At 43.5% G+C, this 20,562-nt stretch overlaps 1 protein-coding gene across 1 annotated transcript in view; it reads right to left on the bottom strand.

Moving 5' to 3' along the window:
- The window catches only part of znf608 (zinc finger protein 608), a 51,964-nt gene extending 32,274 nt beyond the window's left edge, over nt 1-19,690 (bottom strand). The window contains exon 1 of the mRNA XM_083784807.1: nt 18,894-19,690. Within this exon, the coding sequence (XP_083640933.1) occupies nt 18,894-19,667 (774 nt within the window). The 5' untranslated portion in view covers nt 19,668-19,690. The remainder of the gene's footprint in view (nt 1-18,893) is intronic.
- Between the last annotated feature and the right edge of the window lie 872 nt (nt 19,691-20,562).

Genomic DNA, 20,562 nt, shown 5'->3' with positions numbered 1-20,562 from the left:
AATTAATGAGGAATCTAGAATGTCTTTTTTCACTGTTGAAGATTGTGTTCAACAAAATTATTTTTCAGCAATAATCTAAAAGATGGACAAGCTACTGTTTTGTTTATTTATGAAAACCGGTTGACAGACCAATGCAGGACATTTTGGAAATGATGGAGGGTGGTCCAAACAGAAAGGTCATGGGGTCACTCAAATGGTTAGAGTTCATCTTCAAGGGAGCGCAAATGCGCTCAGCAAGTTTCGTGGCAATTCATCCTTTTCCATTTCTCTTACCCAAGCATTGTCGAGATATTTTGTGTGCAACTGGACATTTTGGCCCACAGGTGACCCTAGAAGAAAAGCCATTGAGTCACCAAAATCAGTGTGGTTAGTCCTCCAGGCCAGGGAGCATGAATGTACCCAGCAAGATTCATGACAAATCTGCTTTTTAGATTAAATATCTTGTGAGCGCTGGAGGAAAGGTCATGAACAGGTTCAGCCTCCTGGGAGCATTAAGATTCACATAACATGAATGGCATTCCAACCAGTAGTTTACTTTCCAAGATATATTGTTTGCGACCAAAGTAAGTGACGGATGGAGACAGTCGAGATGGACAGTCTGATGCAAAGGCCGACAAACAATGCCACCATGAATTGTTCATGAATTGTTTTACACAAACTGTACATCACTTGATATTTTATATTTGTAGAATTATGTTGTCGCTAGTATCGGGAGGAAACCAACTCAATTTTCGGAGGTTTTTGATTTATTTTTCCATAAATCAGTGTTGGTTATAAAAATCACACCTGTGTGAAGTGAGGGGCGCTCTTATCATCATACATCATCTCATTCTGGCCAATCACAATTTGCATCCTCACTTTTGTCTTCAATGTTTGTGTTTACACACATTTGAGGGGCGCTAGCCCCTCCTACAGGTTTAATGTTTGTTTTGTCACTGTTTGTTTTACGTCATCATTACATCACCTAATCATAGCAACATGAGCTATACCGAATTCCCTCCTCGATGTTGTAAGATGATAAGAGTGCCCCTCACTTCACACGGGTGTGATTTTTGTCTTCAATGTTTGTGTTTACACACTTTTGTCTTCAATGTTTGTGTTCACACAAACCCTCAAAGCTGGACATAGGAGGGGCTAGCATCCCTCAAAACATTGGAACCAATGAAAAGTATTAAAACGTGCTTTGGGACAAAACCTCTTAACTCCATATTTGACCCTCAAACTGTCTGCTAAATGTAAGTAATTGACATGGGAAACTGTTTGCTAAGCTAGGAGAGAGAGGCGTTCCTTCTTATTTAATACGTATTTTACTATTTATGGTACTCCCATCAAACCATGCAAGTTAGATGGGATACTATATCTGGGCCCTTTTTAGTGACTAATGGGGTCAAACAGGGTGGGATTTTATTACCTGTGCTTGTCAATTTATCCCATTCTGACCTGAGATCAGATTCATAACGAGGTTTCCGCCGGACACACACTGGTCTGATGAACCCATTCTGACCTGAGATCAGATTCTAAAAATGTCAGTCGCTCTTCGATTTTTCAAAAATAGCAGACCTACAAGCTCGTATCGCGCCACTCGGTGGCGCGATATGAGCTTGTAGATCTGCTATTTTTCAATAGCTAAAGCATAACATGATGCCGACACCAAAATGGGTGCCCGTTCAGAATGGGTTATATATGGACAAACTCGCTACACATCTCAGAAAGTGTAGGACTGGCTGTATGGTGGGAGAGAGGCTCGTTAACCATCTGATGTATGCGAATGACCTGATCATCATATCTCCCTGCTCTGCTGGCCTACAGCAGCTGCTGAATGTGTGCTCTGATTATGGACTGCTGTTTGATATTTAAGTTTAATCCTAAAAAGAGTATAGTCATGATCACGAAAACTAAGGAGGATCGGAAAGGCAACATTCCCCTCTTTTCATCTGGCCAACAAGGTGCTCAATGTTGTAGACAGGGTCAGATATCTGGGTCACATCATTAGGGATGACCTCAGTGATCTTGATGATGATACAATATTGTAAATTGTATGCACAAGCCAACATGTTATCTAAAACAGGAGAGGAGGTGGGGGGCGGAAGTTCCAGACGCACAGGAATGCGCCCAGTGTACTGCCCACTTGTGGTGCAGCTACAGTAAAGTAAATATAATAAGTTGCGGGAGGCATATAATGATGCTCTCAGAATCCTGCTGAGGCTGCCGAGGTGGACAAGTGCCAGTCGTGTAACCAGTGGTGTTCCTACTCTGGATGCTGTTCTCAGGAATCTAATGTACAGTTTTATGATGAGGTTGAATGACTCAAACAATTAAATCATAATGACTTTGACCATGCCTATAAGAAGAGCAGCATCAGGTACTCTTCCCGTTTCTGGAAACACTGGTGAGAGTGTCTGTATATATGTTTTTTTAGATTTTTGCATATGTTTGTTGTTGCTGTTTTTAATTTCTGTTGTATTGTCCCCTGTATTGTTGATTGTTATGGACCCTGTAGTCTGAAATTAAGATTGATTGTACAATATATAAAGTCACAATACCAACTTTGATGAGGCAGTATTGCTTTGTTTTAAATGTATAAGGTTTTTCCATTTCCTGAAAAGAGTATAATTTTCATTTCCTGGACAAAAAAAAAAAAAAAAGTAAAAACCCCCAAAAAACAGTTGTTTTAGCAGTGATATTTGGTTGTCATCGTTGTTATACAAGCAATCAATCAGTTAATCAATTAAACAATCAATCAATATATAGCCCTGCCACCAGCTGAAGATGCTCATAGAAAAAGGTAATGCCACTCCGTGATAATGACGGGAATTAAAGTGCAGTTTCAGCTCATGATTATTTGCTTAGCAATTATTCTATCGATTACTTTTCCAATTAATCAAGTAATCAATCAATTTATAATTACAAAAATATATACATAATATGAATCGATGCAAAAATACTTCTGATCTGCGCACCGAGGAGCTCACCACAGGTAAATCTACGGCCAGTAATCAGTGTCCTGTGATCAGGTAATCAGGTGACATTATTCGGTGGAATCTAGTGCCAGGTTTTAGTGGAATTAAACCAAACCCTCAAAAACATCCAAGTAATACAGAACCCACAGTGGCCATTCAGGTCCCTTGACTGGCTGAGGCAATTTGGGCAGGTTAAACGGAATCCTGTCCCATTCCACAATAATTATTTAAACGTGGGCCACTCAGTATCAATACACTGACACGCTGTCAAGTGACTGACCGTACAAAACAATAGAACCGTGCTTTTCAACCAGTTGTCCGGGGACCATGCAGTGGTCCTTCAGGCGGTTCCAGGTGGTCCCCTGCTAACCCATTCTGACCTGAGATCAGATTCATACGAGGTTTCCGCCGGACACACACTGGTCTGATGAACCCATTCTGACCTGAGATCAGATTCTAAAAATGTCAGTCGCTCTTCGATTTTTCAAAAATAGCAGACCTACAAGCTCGTATCGCGCCACTCGGTGGCGCGATATGAGCTTGTAGATCTGCTATTTTTAAATAGCTAAAGCATAACATGATGCTGACACCAAAATGGGTGCCCGGTCAGAATGGGCTAAATGATGCAGAGTAGGTAACCAAATGGACCTTTATAGATCTTTAACTCTTGAGAGTTAAATTATTGACGAACATTACTTAATTTTCAAGACGACAAAATATTAGAGAATGTAGAAGAATTGTTATTTTACATCAATGCTTGCCTGTTATCTCTCCTAATGGTACTAACATCAATACAGCATTGAATTGTGAAAAAGAAAAAATATTCTTACATTTTGGGTAGAGATGTCCCGATACTGTATCGGTATCGGAAAAGTATCGGTGTCGGCCCTTATTTGTCATATCGGGTTATATCGGTATCGGTGAATATGCCAGATCGACATTGATCGACATCGACATTGATCGACATCGACATCGATGTTGTTAGCAGGACCTTGTAGTAGTCTGGCTGAAACGGGGAGCCAGTGTGTGGTTTTAGTTTGAGTTTTTCCCCCTTTACTCAGAAGGACACTGTCCCAACCAGTCCAGAAAACAGAGGTGAAACATAATTGTAAGTGGGTCTGAGAGGATAAATCTCATCAAATGCAGGTCCGTGGCTCAAATGCTGAATAAATAATGGACCTTGAAATGAAAAGGGTTGAAAGCCACTGCAATAGAACACTTACATGCCCAGGTCTATATACTAGGACTACTATAGTATAGACTAGGTATAGTCTGCCTATCCAAATGATTAGACATCTCCGGCTACCATTTGGTTACAGATTCTAAATTCAATGTTGGGGCTAGAACCGCTGAAAAACAATCCCGATACTGCCCCAATAAGGACCCTAGTCCTTTGTATTGGGTCTTCAGTGCAATTTGTTTTAAAATGTCTGAATAGTTCTATCCAGTTCTAATCCCTACACTGAATTTATATGTCCTCAGACGTTTCAGTAGGCAGAGATCTCCGATCTACGCAAGAAAGACTATCCTAGGTGATGCTCAGTTCAATAACCGAATGAACGAGTATCTTATTCTCCTTTTTTTCCTCTCAAAAAAAGAATTCAGGCTTGGTGAAAACCTTTCCTAGAAAAGATAAAGCTTTGAAAAAGCTTCTGACAGAGAGCTTCTGACAGAGAGCGCGCACATGCACACACACACACACACACACACACACACACACACACACACACACACACACACACACACACACACACACACACACACACACACACACACACACACACACACACACACACACACACACACACACACACACACAATGACAAAATAGGAATGTGTCTGTTCCATAGACTTACCAAACTAGATTCAGACCCAGTACACAAGACACAATGCACAATAACAATAAAAAGTTAGGGGTCTCCTGTGCTTTATGCTGAATCTTTCTACTTGCTTATAATCTTTCATCACACACCATCTCACAAAGTCACACAGAGGCACAAGACGCAAACAATTCAATGCAAAATGAGAAATAAAAAATACATGTGGTCCCCTGTGATTTCATAACACATCTCCCTCACACAGAATAATTTACCAGGGCTGCACGAAGCACAACAACATAAACAATCACAATATTGTAATAATGCGAGAGGGTTTACTTCGCTGTGATTATATACAGGTATGGCAGTGATGCAGTAATACTAATGCATTATACAAGGGCACAAGGCACTGATTCCATACTTTAATAGTGGCTCTTAACTGAACGGCACTAAGATTCCACTGAATAGTCATACTGTAAAACTGTAGCTCCACTGACCACTGGTACTGGATTCCACTGAATAGTGGTAATAGATCCATATGCCAATGGCACTGGATTCCACTAAACAATCGTGGATGTACAGGTAGATCCACTGAAGACTGACACAAAGTTTTACCTTATGTTACCTAGCCTGAAAACCAGACAAAATTAGCTCACCCCAGAGTTGTAGGTGACCAACTGAGCCCACTATTCAAAGTGACATTGCTGTGACGTTTGAATCACAACCGCTCCTTGGAAATTAATCTTCCACACCGAAGTTCCAGACTAATATCTACGCAGTGATATTAGTTTGGCCATGTCAGGCTAAATGTTACCAGATTCACAGAACACTGTACATATTCCTATACTACTGGCCATAGATTTAACTAGAAAAGTGAGCTCTTCACCAAATCTGCACACTGTGTCAGTTGTGGGGCGCAGCTGGCAGGACACGAGGAAGCTACGGGGTCTAATATAGTTTGTACCACAGACAGTGCAACTGCTTGTTTGTGACACATGGATTCAACTGAATGCAACAACTTTAGATTAATTAGACAATCAAATGTGTGACCTGACCCTTACCCTGTGTTAATGAATGCCTATATTGGGGAAATTAAACAAATTAACTAGCATGTACTCCATGTAGTATGATTATTTTGGTCAGACGTTTTAACAGTCGGTCTCGTTATTTTAAAATCCTGTTTGATAGTCAATGTCACATGACTCACAAGAACATATGTGTAAACATATGTAGCATTTGTAAACATTTGTAGCATTAATAACACCATCTATGGGTGTTTTTTTTAGGCTCTGCGTTGTTTCAAGGTCACTCAAAGTTGCTTCATGATCCAAAGGGATAACTTGGCTATGGTTTAAGAGTTATAAGCCAAAACATGAAGTGGCCTGCTATATCATATATTATATACATATTTTTTTTAACCTAACCTAACCCTAACCCTAACCTCACAGGAAGCCACGGGTGATTTGGAAACCGGAGCACGGGTGATTTGTAACCCGCAGCACGAGTGATTTGTAACCCGCTGCATGGGTGATTTGTAACCCACAGCACGGGTGATTTGTAACCCGCAGCACGAGTGATTTGTAACCCGCTGCATGGGTGATTTCACTGATTTGTAACCCACAGCATGGGAGATTTGTAACCCGCAGCACGAGTGATTTGTAACCCGCTGCATGGGTGATTTCACTGATTTGTAACCCACAGCACGGGAGATTTGTAACCCGCAGCACGAGTGATTTGTAACCCGCAGCACGGGTGGTTTGTAACCCGCTGCATGGGAGATTTGTAACCCACAGCTCAGGTCGGACTAACGGGAGGTCTGACTTAAGGGCAGTCCCCCCTGTAGAGGTGTGGTCTATTGAACAGACGGATGCAGAGGGGCAGACTATATGTAATGAGTAATGACATCTCTTGAGCGACAGTGAAGCCGGTACTACTGGCAATCTACAGTCCATAGAATAGCTCTAATATTCACAGATCCACCGAAAATGTGCAGCAAGACCTAGCCAATTCCAATGAATGAACACTGGCACAAGATCTTGGAGACAATGGTATTGGAGCCATTGAATAGAGCAGTATATTCACAAAGCATGAAATGTCCACAGAACACTGATTATAGATACGTAAACACAGGCCCTTCACTACAGCAGTTATAGATACAGAACACTGATTATAGATACGTAAACACAGGCACTTCACTATAGCAGTAATAGATACACTGACCACTGCTAGTTAATATACTAAACACAGACAATTAACTAAACACAAGCACTCCAATAAGTACCAGTAATATAGCAGATCCACTGACTCCTGATAGTGTATCCACTAAACACTGAACATAGATCAGACCCGTCTGTGCTGCAGAGGACCAGCCACAATAATGCTGTTCTAGCTTTCTGTATTGTCCATGGCAGAATGAGCTCATCGCTTGCAGAGGTATCTGGAGAAACAGACACATATGTTCTCCCCTCCTCCCTCGCTTCCTTCTTCTCCACTCTATAACGTTTCTCCCTCTTTCACTTTCTCCTTACATTCATCTCATACCCCCGTTTCCTCTCCTCTCCAACTGTTAGATTATCCTCAGACATCCAGACAGAAATCATACATTTCCCTTTATTGTGCTGTTGGAAGTGAAAGCATTTTGTATGGCTGCATGTGTAGACAGTCACAAATCTATTCATGCTGTAGAGTGTGGAGTGTTTAAGTACATAATGTATGTGTGACTCTGTGTGCATGTGTGCGTGACTGCGTGTGCGTGCGTGCCCGTGTGCTGCGTGCATGTGTGTGTGTGTGTGTGTGTGTGTGTGTGTGTGTGTGTGTGTGTGTGTGTGTGTGTGTGTGCGTGTGGTAGCCCTCATCTCCCCTCTCTTTCTCCTTGTCAGCACTGTGCTGGAAGGCTCCACACCACACGTCACAGTATCTGTGTATGTACACACACACACACACACACACACACACACACACACACACACACACACACACACACACACACACACACACACACACACACACACACACACACACACACACACACACACACACACAGGTCTTTGAAATTGTTACAGGGCTGCCGTCTTCCTGGACCTGATCCTGTGAACGAAAACCTTGAATGGCATCTCTTGGCCCAAGAAAGAAACAGGCCAGGGCAGTATGAGTATTCCCTAATATAACAACAACAACAGACCTACAGTGATCTGGTACCACCCATCTATAGAACAAACATTCCAACAAATTCCAACCTTCCTATAGAACAGGGGTTCTAAAGACGACCCCTCGGCAGGGGGGGGGGGGTCACAAATTTATTTTGGTGGGTCCCCAGTTTATAAAGAAAAATGGCATGCATATCCTTAATTCTTTCTTTCCCATGTGCGTATATATATGTACCCCGGCGCTAGGTAGCGTCATATCCCAGGTATACACGTACCCAAACGTATACTCTGTCTATATAATGGTTGAGGCCTACAGAAGCTTTTAACATTTGTTCCAGTTCCTATGGCAACGCCCCACCGTTCCAACTATGGGATTGAAATTTGTGCCTTTGTACTGCGACACTACCGCCATGTAAAAGTTCTGACGAAACAGTGTGTGCTTGTTCCAATGTGTAGCAAGTGTGTGTAGCGAGTGTGTGTGTGTGTGTGTGTGTGTGTGTGTGTGTGTGTGTGTGTGGGGCGGGCAAACTCTGTCTCTTAAAGTGAACACGTATGGTGGCACTGGGAACTGGGGTTTATGCTAACAGCTAGCTGCAATTATAGAGTTAACAATTGTATCTGGTTTCAGTATTCAATTATGATGATGTGTTTTCGGTACTAGTCTTTACCCGTTCTGAATATATGAACAGCAAATTGATGTTCAGTGTGGGTAATGTGATAGGGGGAAGAATTGTTTACCCGTGTGGGTCTGTTGCACGGAAAAGTGTGTCCCAGTATTAATCTGTGTCCGTCCCAACATGCATTTCACTGGTGAAACTGGCGACACGTGATTAGCGGGGAGATGTTTTTTTTTTGACGCAAATAAATTTAATTGAGATGATCGTTAGAATGTTTGGCGTTTGTAATGCAGGGCAGATTGAGGTTGGAGGACAGGGCTGTGCGGCGCTATAGGTTCCGTGAGGCGGTCCGTGCGTCGTGGCGTTGTGAGATGGCGCAGAAAGCGAGCAGCTGTCTTGCTCTATGCTAAGGAAGTACTCTGACTGACAGACAGACAGTCTGCTAAATTATTAATAGGATTATTAAGGTTATTGTAGACCTCTTGTATGTTGGGGGGGGGGGGGTTGGGAAGCCCTGCTTTTTAAGGCCTGGGACTCGGGAGTATAAAAAGAAAGATGCTCTGAGAGAGACTGAGTAAGACACAGGAAGGAAGGCTGCATGACCGACCACACTGACCACTGGAAAATTACAGAGATGACTCCAATCAATACTGCTAGAGATGAAAGGGAAAAAAGATCAATGTCATAAACCTGTGGGGTGTCGAACTAAATCAGGATGTGTGCACTGTGTGCATGTGATGTTGTGGCATTGAATCCCGCTCATGACCTTCCATAACCCATTCTGAACGGGCACCCATTTTGGTGTCAGCATCATGTTATGCTTTAGCAGATCTTTAGCAGATCTACAAGCTCATATCGCGCCACCGAGTGGCGCGATACGAGCTTGTAGGTCTGCTATTTTTGAAAAATCGAAGAGCGACTGACATTTTTAGAATCTGATCTCAGGTCAGAATGGGTTCATCAGACCCAGTGTTTGTCCGGCGGAAACCTCGTATGAATCTGATCTCAGGTCAGAATGGGATAATATTGGGTGGCCCTCTAGATAAAGTGCACTGTAACCACTGTCTCAACCTTTAGTTGGTGTTGCTGAATCTCATTTTAAGAGAATCAATATTTTAGGGGTTTTGGGGGTTTACTTATTTTAATGTGAATTGCAATTAAATGCAACTTTAGATTCATGTTTTAGGTTATTAGAGAAAGTAAAAGATGATTATTTTTTGTTCATTTGCTGCTGACAGGGCCGAGACGAGGCCGAGACGATGTCGTCAGGGGGACGACCGGGAGGCCGAGACGAGGCGGAGGGGTCGTCTGGCGGGGACGCCGCAGGCTCAGGAGGCGACGCCGGATGTGCTGCAGGCTCTAGAGGCGATGCTGCAGGCAGAGGCGACGCCGCAGGCTCTAGAGGCGACGCAGGAGGTGCTGCAGGCTCTGGAGGCGACGCCGGAGGTGCTGCAGGCTCTGTAAGCGATGCTGCAGGAGCAGGCTCTAGAGGCGAGGCCGGAGGTGCTGCAGGCACTAGAGGCGGGCTGCAGGAACCAGGGCTGCAGCGGGAGCAGGAGCTTGAGCTGCAGGAGCCGGGCTGCAGCAGGAGCCAGGCTGCGGGAGCCAGGACTGCAGCAGGAGCTGGAGCTGCAGGAGCCGGGGCTGCAGCAGGAGCTGCAGGAGCCGGGCTGAAGCGGGCGGAGCTGCAGGAGCAGGGGCTGCAGGTGGCGGAGACGAAGCTGCAGGCGGAGGAGACGAAGCTGCAGGCGGGACTGCAGGCGGATGAGATGAAGCTGCAGGCACAGGAGGCGGTGCTGCAGGTAGAACTGCAGGCGGTGCTGCAGGCACAGGAGGCGGAGCTGCAGGAACCAGGGCTGCAGCGACCGGAGCTGGGGCTGCAAGCTGGGGCTGCAAGCTTGTTAGCTGGCCGAGGCAGGGACTGCATCACAGGAGACCTGGGAGCAGGTTGGCACTACGGGGACCTCCCAGAGCTAGGCGGGTGCCCATTGTGAAGCAATATAAGCATGAAGCATGAAGCAAGTTGTTCTCAAAGTTGTTAAGCCTCCCACGGACAACATTTAAGTGAGGAACAAAATGGCTAACCCATGGCTTCTCTTTGAACCACTGCTGCTGGGTTGAAATCTGCCTCTTAAGTTCAGCACGCAGGTTAGGGGGAGACGTCACGAGACGGTCCACAACAATTTCAAACTCCCCACCTTCCTCTTGAATAGTTGTAACTCTGCTGGGTTCATATTTATGGTCAGTTCATACTGTCATGGATGTAGACAGAGTCGAACCCAAGTGCAGAGTAACAACAAACAAGAATAGATGTTAAGTATTTAATAAAGAATATGGCAGATCTTACACTGAACTCTGAAGTAGTATGCAGGAATCAGGCAATTACAAAATGACAAAGTAGTCAAAACAGGAATCCAGGGACAAGCAACCATGACATCAAACTATGAACTGACAATGAGAGTTTGTAAAGAGTCCATAGGAGAGAGTTTTATAGGAGAAGGTTGATTGGCAAAGTGTTCACAGGTTGGCTGACGAGGGAGTTGAAGACAGGTGTGTAAATGGGCCTGCAGTGTGGTGGAAATGAATGTGGGAGTGGCCATGCTGGAGTCACAGACTGAGGGAGAGAGAGACTGTGACACGGGGGCATTCGATGGGCATGGGGCTAAATAAGTATTTTTTTTACAACATTTTATAGCGATTATTTTTTTTAATCATTTACTATAGTCCTACTAGACCCCAAGAAATTATCGATCTACTGAATGTGTCAAACTGACATATTGAGCGAATACCGGAGAACTCACCAGTTTACCAAGTCGCCGTGGCGAACATTCTTCATCAATGTCTTCATCGTTATGCTAAGATGCCTGTCTTCATCAGTGTAATATGTCAAACCCACAGATTATAGTTAATTTCCAAAGTGATCAAATTATTTTGAATACCAACTAGAAAAAGTGCCCCTCGGGGCACAGGTCTTCACCAGGGCAGGTCAGGTTGTGGCCTCCTGGTGGCGCTATAATAGGGCAATGTGAAAAGGGTGACATTTCTTCTCACGCAATTGGGTGATTTGAAGCATTTTGATCAGAAAATGTGTTTTGCAAAAATCCACCTGTTGGTGGCGCTATAACAGGCCAATGTGAAAAGTGTGGGATATATTCCTCAGCCTAGTAGGAAAGTCTGTGAAAGATTTCACGTGAATTGCACGCTCCGTTCATGATTTGAGGCTTTTTGTTCAAAACAGGCCAATCCTGCAAACTTTGAAAGCCAATGTTAGCCAATTAGGATGGAATATGAAATATCGGACAGATCCGTCTTGAACACATGACTATAGAGATAGTGTGTAACGATTTGCGGGATTGTTGTATTTAAGTATAAAAAAAACATACTCTTTCCCCATGCCTTCAGCCTGGTGGAGACAATAACCACGTTTTGGTTGTTAGACCTTCATCAGGTTAACTTTTAGAACTTGTGGTGTTAAGCTTAGACTTTACTACTAGACCAGTCACACATTTTGATGGCATAGCAGTAGAACGAATTTAACCCATGTTTGTGCCGATTCTGCGTTGAACAAGATCAGTGGAGCTCACTCTGTTGTCCGATAGGTACATGAGCACCAGCGCTCGCCCATCAGTCTGCTGTCACCCAGGTGGATGCGTGCACGCTCGCCCTCAGGTGTCTTACTGGTTTGTATTTTCGAGGGGCGCTAGCCCCTCCTATATAAAGGTTTAATGATTGTTTTTAGTTCAATGTTTGTTTTAAAAACGCCATTGACAATGAAGGGAAAACGTCATCTTGTCCCTAACACAAACATTAAATGCCATTAACAACAAAGAGAATTGAATGTTTGTTTTGACACTGTTTGTTTTACATCATCATCACATCACCTAATCTGGTAAAATGATAAGAGCGCCCCCGACACTTTTTAAATGTGTACCAAGCAGTATTCTGCCACTTAAAGAGCTTTTCACAAGACACATCATTCCTATAGGGGTATTAAATTAGATTAGGCCGGGGGCCACAACTGTAGAATGATTGTGTATGGGGGCCCGCACAGCATGCAAGCGAAGCACGAAAATGTGTGGGTTCTCAAAATGCATTTTGTGTTCTTCAAACACAAAGATTTATGTAATACATTTGTGCACAGTATGAGCACAGGGTGATGTAGATCTATTTGACAGTGCATAAACATAATGGCCTTGACATTAACAAGCGTCAATGAGCACCAGCTGGAAACACACACACACACACACACCACCAGCAGTACTCTAGTCTAATTTCAGATTTCTCTCCAAAAGCCCTTGAATATGATAGAATATGATTAAGGATTACTGTCATTATGATAATCTCACACTTCATATCGCACACACCATACCTGTAACTTTCATTAGCTCTATCTCAAAAATGTGTGTGGGGGGGGGGGGGGGGTTGAAAATTGTTCCAAGGGTCACTAGGGGTCCGATCTGCGGAACAGCTGTGTGTTTTAAGCAACATAATTCCCATAGTCCGGAGGGATGTGTCAGCTGTTAGATCGCATAACACGGAAGGGCACATTATAAATGGACTAGTTGGCTAATTGGCTAACAAATAAAACACTGATATGCCATAACTGATTATTGAGTAAGATGATTGCGACTGCAGGTTGCATTTACTATGAAATCGTGCATTTCCCGTCAGTCAGTCAGTCAGTCACCCCCAGGCATGACCATATATGGTCATGCCTTGTGACATCACATGACATCATCAGGGATGGAGATCCCTGATGTCATCAATATTAAGCCCATATATGGAGATCCCTGATGTCATCAATATTGGCCAGCAACTCTACATCTAACCTCAAACCCTTAGATCTCCAAATATGGAGCATGTCTTGAGTGTACAGGGTTTGATGAGGTCAGATCAACATATGGAATGTCAGAACAGGTCAGCTCCATATATGGAGATCTAAGGGTGGCAGCGGGGGCAGTGTCTTGAGTGTAGAGGGTTTGATGAGGGCCCAGGTAGGGCCGGGCCTTAATTTTCAGGCCTGTTGAGAACTCTAGTTTTCGCCGGCCACCAGCTGCACTAATAACTTTGGGGCAGGCCTGTCTGGAGTTTAAATGGACAGGTATCAGTCAAAAGGGAGACATCAAAGAGGAAGGATGAATGGGGACCTGTTGACAAATTCAATGTCAGAACAGGTCAGCTCCATATATGGAGATCTAAGGGTTTGAGGTAAGTGTTCTGACATTCCATATGTTGATCTGACCACATCAAACCCTGTACACTCAAGACATGCTCCATACAGTATATGGCCAGTACATAATTAATTCCATATGTTGATCTGACCCCCCATGCCAAAGTGCCAGCGCTTGCCCGGCAGTCTGCTGTCACCTAGGCGGATGCGTACTGCACACAAGGTCGCTTCTCCCCTTATGCGTCTTACTGGTAGGATACTACTGTATGATAATATATAATGATAAAAGCCCTTAGGCGTCTTGGTAGGATACTACTGTATGATAATATATAATGATAAAAGCCCTTAGGCGTCTTACTGGTATAGATACTACTGTATGATAATATATACTGATAAAAGGGGCAGTAGTGGCTCAGGTGGCAGAGTGGCCGCTTGGGAAGTGGGAACCGAATGATTCCCAGTTGGATCTCCAGAGTTAGTGTCAAAGTGTCCTTAAGCAAGAAGCAGAACCCCTAATTGCTCCCAATGAGCAGGTTGGAATGTAATGCACAATCTATGTAAAGCAGGCGCTATATAAATGCACCATTTACCACTTATGATAATGACTTGATAATATAGGTGTGGGTGCGTGGCATAAAATGTCCTGGAGATGTTCTCAAGAAGGATCTCTTGAAAAGAGTGAGAAGAACCCTAACAGCAGACAGACAGCAATTGTCGCATTAAAAGAACTACAGTTAAAATAGCAATTTTACAAAGTTGGTGTCAGTGTCAGTCATATTGTTAAACATCTGCATTACTTAATTTGTAAGAAGTCTACAATTAGAGAATGTAGAAGAATTGTTATTTTGATCAACGCTTATAATACAGCATGGAATTGTGGACAAAATCTTATCCAACAATAACAAAATATTCTTTCGTTTGGGGTCTGATAGGCTAAATCTCAATCAAATTGTGGTCCATGGCTCAAATGCTGAATAAACAACGGACCTTGATATGAAAAAGGTTGAAAACCACTGCTATAGTTCCTACTATATTGTATTTCCACTGAGATGAGTTTCCATTTGGTCTAGCGCTCTACTCCTCTAGGCTCGCTCACATGACCCTATCATAACTGCATCCCTGCATCATCCACAATCACTGTGCCGGCCTACTGTTGTATACATTGTGCCAGCTACACCCAAATGCATCATCTACACTACAGGGACCCACAAGTGTGCTGTCTGTCTGTGAGGAGAAGTGGGTAGCATAGCATGTATGTGTATGGCCCTGTGAGGAGAAGTGGGTGGTAAGCATAGCTGCTATGCTACCCACTTCTCCTCACAGGGCCATGCCATGCCATGCATGTGTATGGCAACAATAGCATGTATGCCATAGCATGTATGTGTATGGCAACAATATCCCCCACAGATTGTGACAATAGGGGTTGCTGTTTTTATTCTGCTTCCTCTACCTGTTACTATAATGGATGAGTGCACTAAAGATCAACACGTTGTCTTTGCCATCCACCCTGACTCTCATGCACACAATGTAGATCACACTAAGCTTGTAATATCAGCAGACCAAAGCTCTGCACAAATACATTTTAGTCACAAGTTTGCCATCTTAAAGTTCTTAATCCTTGATTGTGGAAATTATTTTAATTTGGTGTGACAAATGTATCTGAAATGCAAACTGAGGCTCAATGAAGTATAGTATAGTGCTGTGCCTTATCACCATCCTTTGAGATTCATGATTGAATGCCGTTATGGGTGGCCCTGTTAAGTCAGCCATCACTAGTATAGCATTGGGCTCATCTCCATCTCAATTTTAGTTTCTCTCCCTCTCCCACACCTCTCTCAATCTCATTCTGACTCCCCTTGTCCTGTCCGTCTCAGCTATCCATATCGGGATGGTGTAAAATAAATGAAAGTGCTAAACTATGAGTTGAAATGGTGGACGCATTAGGCCAATTTATTTTAAAAACCACACCCGTGTCTACTGAGTGGTGCAACTCCCCCCCCCCCCCCCCCCCCCCACACACACACACACACACACACACACCCCTCCCCTCTCTCTCTCTCTCTCTCTCTCTCTCTCATTAGCAGGCACTATCTCTGTTTCTGGCCCAACAGCGCCCCTACTGGTATTCATAGTCATACTGGTGCTCATTAACGTCACATAGGCACATAGGTGAACACATAGGTGAACATGGACATTGCTGTTCCTTGGAGTGGTTGCACCACTCAAAAATGGGTGTCAATTCTTCCTTGGCTTGGTGGGAATGTGCGTGCCAAGTTTATTGGACTCTGTGTAGGGTTACCCAAAGCAACCCTTAACGTTAGGGTTAGGGTCAGGGTTAGGGTTAGGATGGCATGATCATTGACGGACAGGCAGACTTACAATATGGGACTGAAAACATCATCCCCGCCTGTACCTGGCAGGGACAAAACTAGAAGAGGAGAGTATGTCTTTGGCGAGCAGGGAGGCTGCGTCAGTTCCGCCCCCACACATTAAGCCAATTACAAACAAACTGTGTCAAACTGTCAATATCAAAACCTCAAACAATCAAAACCGATCATTGTCATGTGACTGAATTAGGGCTGTCAATCGATTAAAATATTTAATCTGATTAATCGCATGATTGTCCATAGTTAACTGTGATTAATCGCAAATTAATCGCATATTTTTTATCCGTTCTAAATATACCTTAAATCAGTGGTTTTCAAGATTTTTCATATCAAGGTCCATTATTTATTCTGCATTTGAGCCACGGACCACCATTTGATGACATTTAGCCTTCCAGACCCAAACTAAAGAACTGTATTGATGTTGGCCAATGGTACCATTACGAGAGATAACAGGCCATGTTGATCAAAATAACATGTTTTCTAAGTTTTCTAATTGTGTAGACTTAAATTAACTTAAGTAATGCAGCTGTTTAACAATTATTCAACTCTTCAGTGTAAAATTGCCATGCGTCTCTCAACCATTCTGTCAAACTTCACAGTGCGTTAATCGCGCGTTAAAGAAAATAGTGCCGTTAAAAGGATTGTGAGTCAACTAGTTAATAGTGCGTTAACTTTGACAGCCCTAGACTGAATAGAACATTTGTATTTAATTTGGTGGAGAAAATAAAATAAAGTTTCTGTAAAGTTTCTGTTGGTGCAAGTGAAATTGATTTGAAGCTGCTCAATGTGTATCAAATTTGGGGTAGGCATTCATGATATTTGTTGTCAAATGGGCTACTCCCGCCTATAGAATTATACATGCATATCAAATGATTCAGAGATGATTAATGATTAGAGATTTGCGTGGACAAAATCTGCAGTAGCAGCAAAAATAAATGCAAAATGGCGTAAAATGTTTAGGCAGAAATGGGGAGAAATGGGGTACAAATGTCTTCGGGACCTGCGACACGCTGTCATGACTGCAATGAAGCCAGTAGGTCTACACTGTACTGTATATGTATAGAGTCATGTCACGATCCAAGGAATCCAGAGGAAATGTTTCTTTGTACGACCTACACTCAGTATGGTTCAAGAATTGGCCTGGTATAGCGCCACGACTGAAAGATGTTCTTGGCCTACTGAGAGTGTGCATGCAACATTTTATGCCAATCTGTCCAGTGGTGTCTGAGAAAGGCATAGACATACGGACAGACAGACACACGTCACAGACACTATGCCTGTCAGCTTGGTAAAGAAAATTGAGTACTTGATTGAAAGGTTGCATCAGACCAATTCCCACCTTGCGATAAGTAAACCTAAGAAAATCACTTTTGATAATACACACAATACACATAAAATATATTCCTAGGACATTTGAACTATTTTGTAATTTTCCATGACTTTCCCATGACTGGAAAACAATATAAAAACATTCTAGGTTTTCCAGGAATGCATGGGAACCATGTCAATTGGTTACTAGTCTCTTTCACTGTTTCTCTCTGTATTCTGCATTCATACAGAAGCAGCTTTATAAGTGCTTTACAATGTACTGTAATATGCACAATGCATTACATGGATCCATTCACACAATGACAACAGAGCCAGCCTGTCAGGTTCAGTGTCTTGCTCAAGGACACTTCGACATGATGCCAGGAGCAGGGCATCGAGCTGGGAACCATCTGATTCCCCCGACAACCACATCCTGAGCCATAGCCTCTCTCTTCTCAGTTTAGAATCTGAAGAAGATCTAAACGTAGATAAATGTATCATGTATGCATGTACTGTATGCATGTACGTCTGTCTGTCTGTCTGTCTGTCTGTCTGTCTGTCACGTGTTTGAGTAAAGGGAATCTTTGTCAGGTCATGACTGCTGACAGTGTCTTTTAATCTTCCAATAGGAAGAATGGCTTAAACAGTATTCTACATTATGATGGTAGTCTAAAATATTTTTCATTCCTTCAACATATTGCAGGATATCTATTGTTACCCAAGGGGTTGAATTTCATAATTATGTGCTGCAAAAGAGGATAATGCCTTTCCCTTTCATCCCCTCTCACACCATGTATCTCATTATTGAATATCAGCAGTGGCACTGATAATTATAGTATCTATACTAGCTGGCCAAAGGAACTGAAAAGCTAATAATATGATATACGAAATACGATGTTAATAATGTATTCATTCATTCGGTCAGTCAGTATATACTCAGTCCTTTAATCATCCAATCATCCATCATAATTCCAGTTGTGTAGCCTGATGCTCTGTTACAGGCCTGGACTCTCATCTCGTGCCTGCATTCTTTGACAGCACTGTGTGTGCCTTGAATATCAAGATTTTGTATGATGTCAAAAAAGGACATTTTCTCCCCTGTGTCCTTAAGGGCTGCACACACCGCTGGCAGCCCTGTAACAATTTCAAAGAAGACGTTTGTGTAGTGTGTGTGTGTGTGTTTTGATTGATTGATTGAAATATTTATTAACAGTTTGTAGAATTTACAGTACATTTTAAGCACAAACTCAATACAAAGACTGTCAACTGAGTGGACGACCCAATTAAGCATTACACTTGTTTACAACAGGGTCCACATTGTTCAATTCATCAAATGTGTGTGTGTGTGTGTGTGTGTGTGTGTGTGTGTGTGTGTGTGTGTGTGTGTGTGTGTGTGTGTGTGTGTGTGTGTGTGTGTGTGTGTGTGTGTGTGTGTGTGTGTGTGTGTGTTTTATTGGCCTCCAGACAAAAGCCTGTATTATCCCTTACCTTCTCAGCTCCCCTGTGTTTCTTGGTGGCCGGTGTGCCAACAGCGGTGTCGTCATGCCGTCTGACAACAATAGGGCCGCCGCTGCCGCCTTTTACTCCACAATCCACACCGTTTTTAGTATCCCCCACAATCCTAGAGTCTGGCGCACAATGGCACGGGCTGTCTCTGCACAGATGCTCGGGCAGGGCGGATGATGTGAAGACGGAGGGAGACGAGCCATCTCCGTGTTTCTCCTTTCTTGTCCTAATAGCAGCGGTGGAGGCAGCAGCATCCCTCTCCCTCTTCCAGCCCCGTATCACATTCTTCCCCTTTCTCTCCTCCTTGCCTTTGGCGCATGATGAGGAAGACGAGGCCGTCGTTACATCAGAGACAGTGCCGTTGTTGTTGTTGTTGTTAGTGGTGGTGGTGGTGTGGTCTCTGACTCCCTGGCCCGACGCTGAAATCATTTCCAAACCCTCTCCTCCGACGCCGTTGGGGCGTCCTTGAGCCTCCCGACGCTGCCTAACGACCCCGGCGCATATCTCATCGGCGTCAATGCCGCCGCACAACGCGACGCCGGGATGCGATGAGTCCGCCGCCGCCTCGCTCTCTTTGGGAGTCCTGTTCCGTTTCAGCGAGTATTTCCTCGACTCCGACGCGGCGAAAGGTCCCCGGATATGCACCGAGGGCACGGCCGTCTGTCTGTCGGCTCCAGAGGTGTTGGTGGAGGGGGGTGACAGCTCCCTACAGTCCGTCAGCAGTCCTCCATTCTCTCCTCTCAGGAAACGATTCATCTCCTCCTTCCTTGTCTCCTTTGTCGATCTCTCCCTTCCACAATCAGCATTCAAGTCATTGTCAAATTGCCAACGAGCCGCAATATGCCCCGTTATCCCCGTGGTGACCACATATACAGGTTTATGCCTCCTGTATAGGCCTAGGCAGCTATATCACAATCCAAGCTGGGTTAGAAATTTGACTGATGACATCTCCCGAGATTAATTTGGACAGAAACAGCGGCTGGTAGCGAGGTTTAGTAGATCCCCTGTACTCGCGGTAAAAAAAAAGAAAAAAGACCCGAATATCATCACGTCTGAGATGTGATGCACAGCCTTGTCAGACAGACAGATTGGCAATATATAGGTGGGGAGGGGGGGGGGGGGGGGGAGTAGAATTTGTAATATGCTATATGCTGACCTGACGTATGGCTGAGACAGATCTAAGCCAATTATTATTAGCAATAAATAATAATAATAATAATAATGATGATAATAATAATAACTAGAACTGCACTCTGTTGATTGCCTATACTTAATTGCTTGTTGTTGCACACTAGTAGGCCATAGTGCGCAAGCAGAGCGCGCAACAAACTGTCAAATCTCAGCTTCTCTGTGAAAGAACGTTTGAAATATTGAATTATAATTCAATATTTCAAAGGTTCTTTCTATAGGTATGTAGCAAATAGCTAAACCTAATTAGGTTTAGCTATTTGCTATACATACCTAGTTTTTGGAGGTAAAAAAGTAGTATTGAGACGTATGGTAAAAGTTTCTATCTGTAAAATAAATTGCGCCATATCAAGCACAAGTAGTCATTACGTCATACGCATGAGTGACGGCTTTCAATGGCGACGTATATGTTGATCAGTGTTGGATGGATTAAAGGACAGGCCTCTATGTATACCGGTATGTA

The sequence above is a fragment of the Protomyctophum parallelum genome, assembly GCF_964188405.1.
Source record: "Protomyctophum parallelum genome assembly, chromosome: 15".
Classification (NCBI taxonomy): Eukaryota; Metazoa; Chordata; class Actinopteri; order Myctophiformes; family Myctophidae; genus Protomyctophum; species Protomyctophum parallelum.
Note: the sequence above shows the minus strand (reverse complement) of the source record. Positions and strands in the feature narration are given on the sequence as shown.